This window comes from Bison bison, unplaced genomic scaffold (genome assembly GCF_000754665.1).
Source record: "Bison bison bison isolate TAMUID 2011002044 unplaced genomic scaffold, Bison_UMD1.0 scf7180017864371, whole genome shotgun sequence".
NCBI lineage: Eukaryota > Metazoa > Chordata > Mammalia > Artiodactyla > Bovidae > Bison > Bison bison.
The window spans coordinates 7,525,986-7,526,386 of record NW_011494943.1 but is presented as its reverse complement, the minus strand read 5'-3'; the positions used below and the strand labels follow the sequence as shown (position 1 = coordinate 7,526,386).

Below are 401 nucleotides of genomic sequence, written 5' to 3'. Positions count from 1 at the left end.
GGGGAGCAGGAGAGATGGCTCCCAGGGCAGCCCTGAGCTCAGACCCCCCATCCACCAACAGGAGCAGTACCATGGGACGGCCACCTTCTACCTCTCCCAGGCGGCTGATGGCGCCAAGGTGCTGCGCTTCTGAGGCCCTCGCAGGACAGCACGCGGCGGGCCTCCCCTCCTGTCTGGGTGCTCAATAAACTTGTATCTCTGACTCTGACGCCCGCCTACCTCAAGAGGTGGATGTGTGCTGGGGCATCAGAAAAGGGGTGTGTGAGAACTGCTCCCTGCTCTGGACGGGGCCTAGAAACATGGTCAGGGCAGAGCCAAGCAGTAGCGAAATCCTTTATTATAGCAGAACAAAGCCAGGCCCTTGTCATGCTGGGTCCAGCTCTTTGGTTACAAAGGGGCTG

General features: G+C 59.9%; 1 protein-coding gene across 1 annotated transcript in view; it reads left to right on the top strand.

The window, feature by feature from the left end:
• The window catches only part of GALK1 (galactokinase 1), a 7,021-nt gene extending 6,813 nt beyond the window's left edge, over positions 1–208 (top strand). Inside the window, exon 8 of the mRNA XM_010856180.1 lies at positions 62–208. Within this exon, the coding sequence (XP_010854482.1) occupies positions 62–133 (72 nt within the window). The 3' untranslated portion in view covers positions 134–208. The remainder of the gene's footprint in view (positions 1–61) is intronic.
• The last annotated feature ends 193 nt before the right edge of the window (positions 209–401 follow it).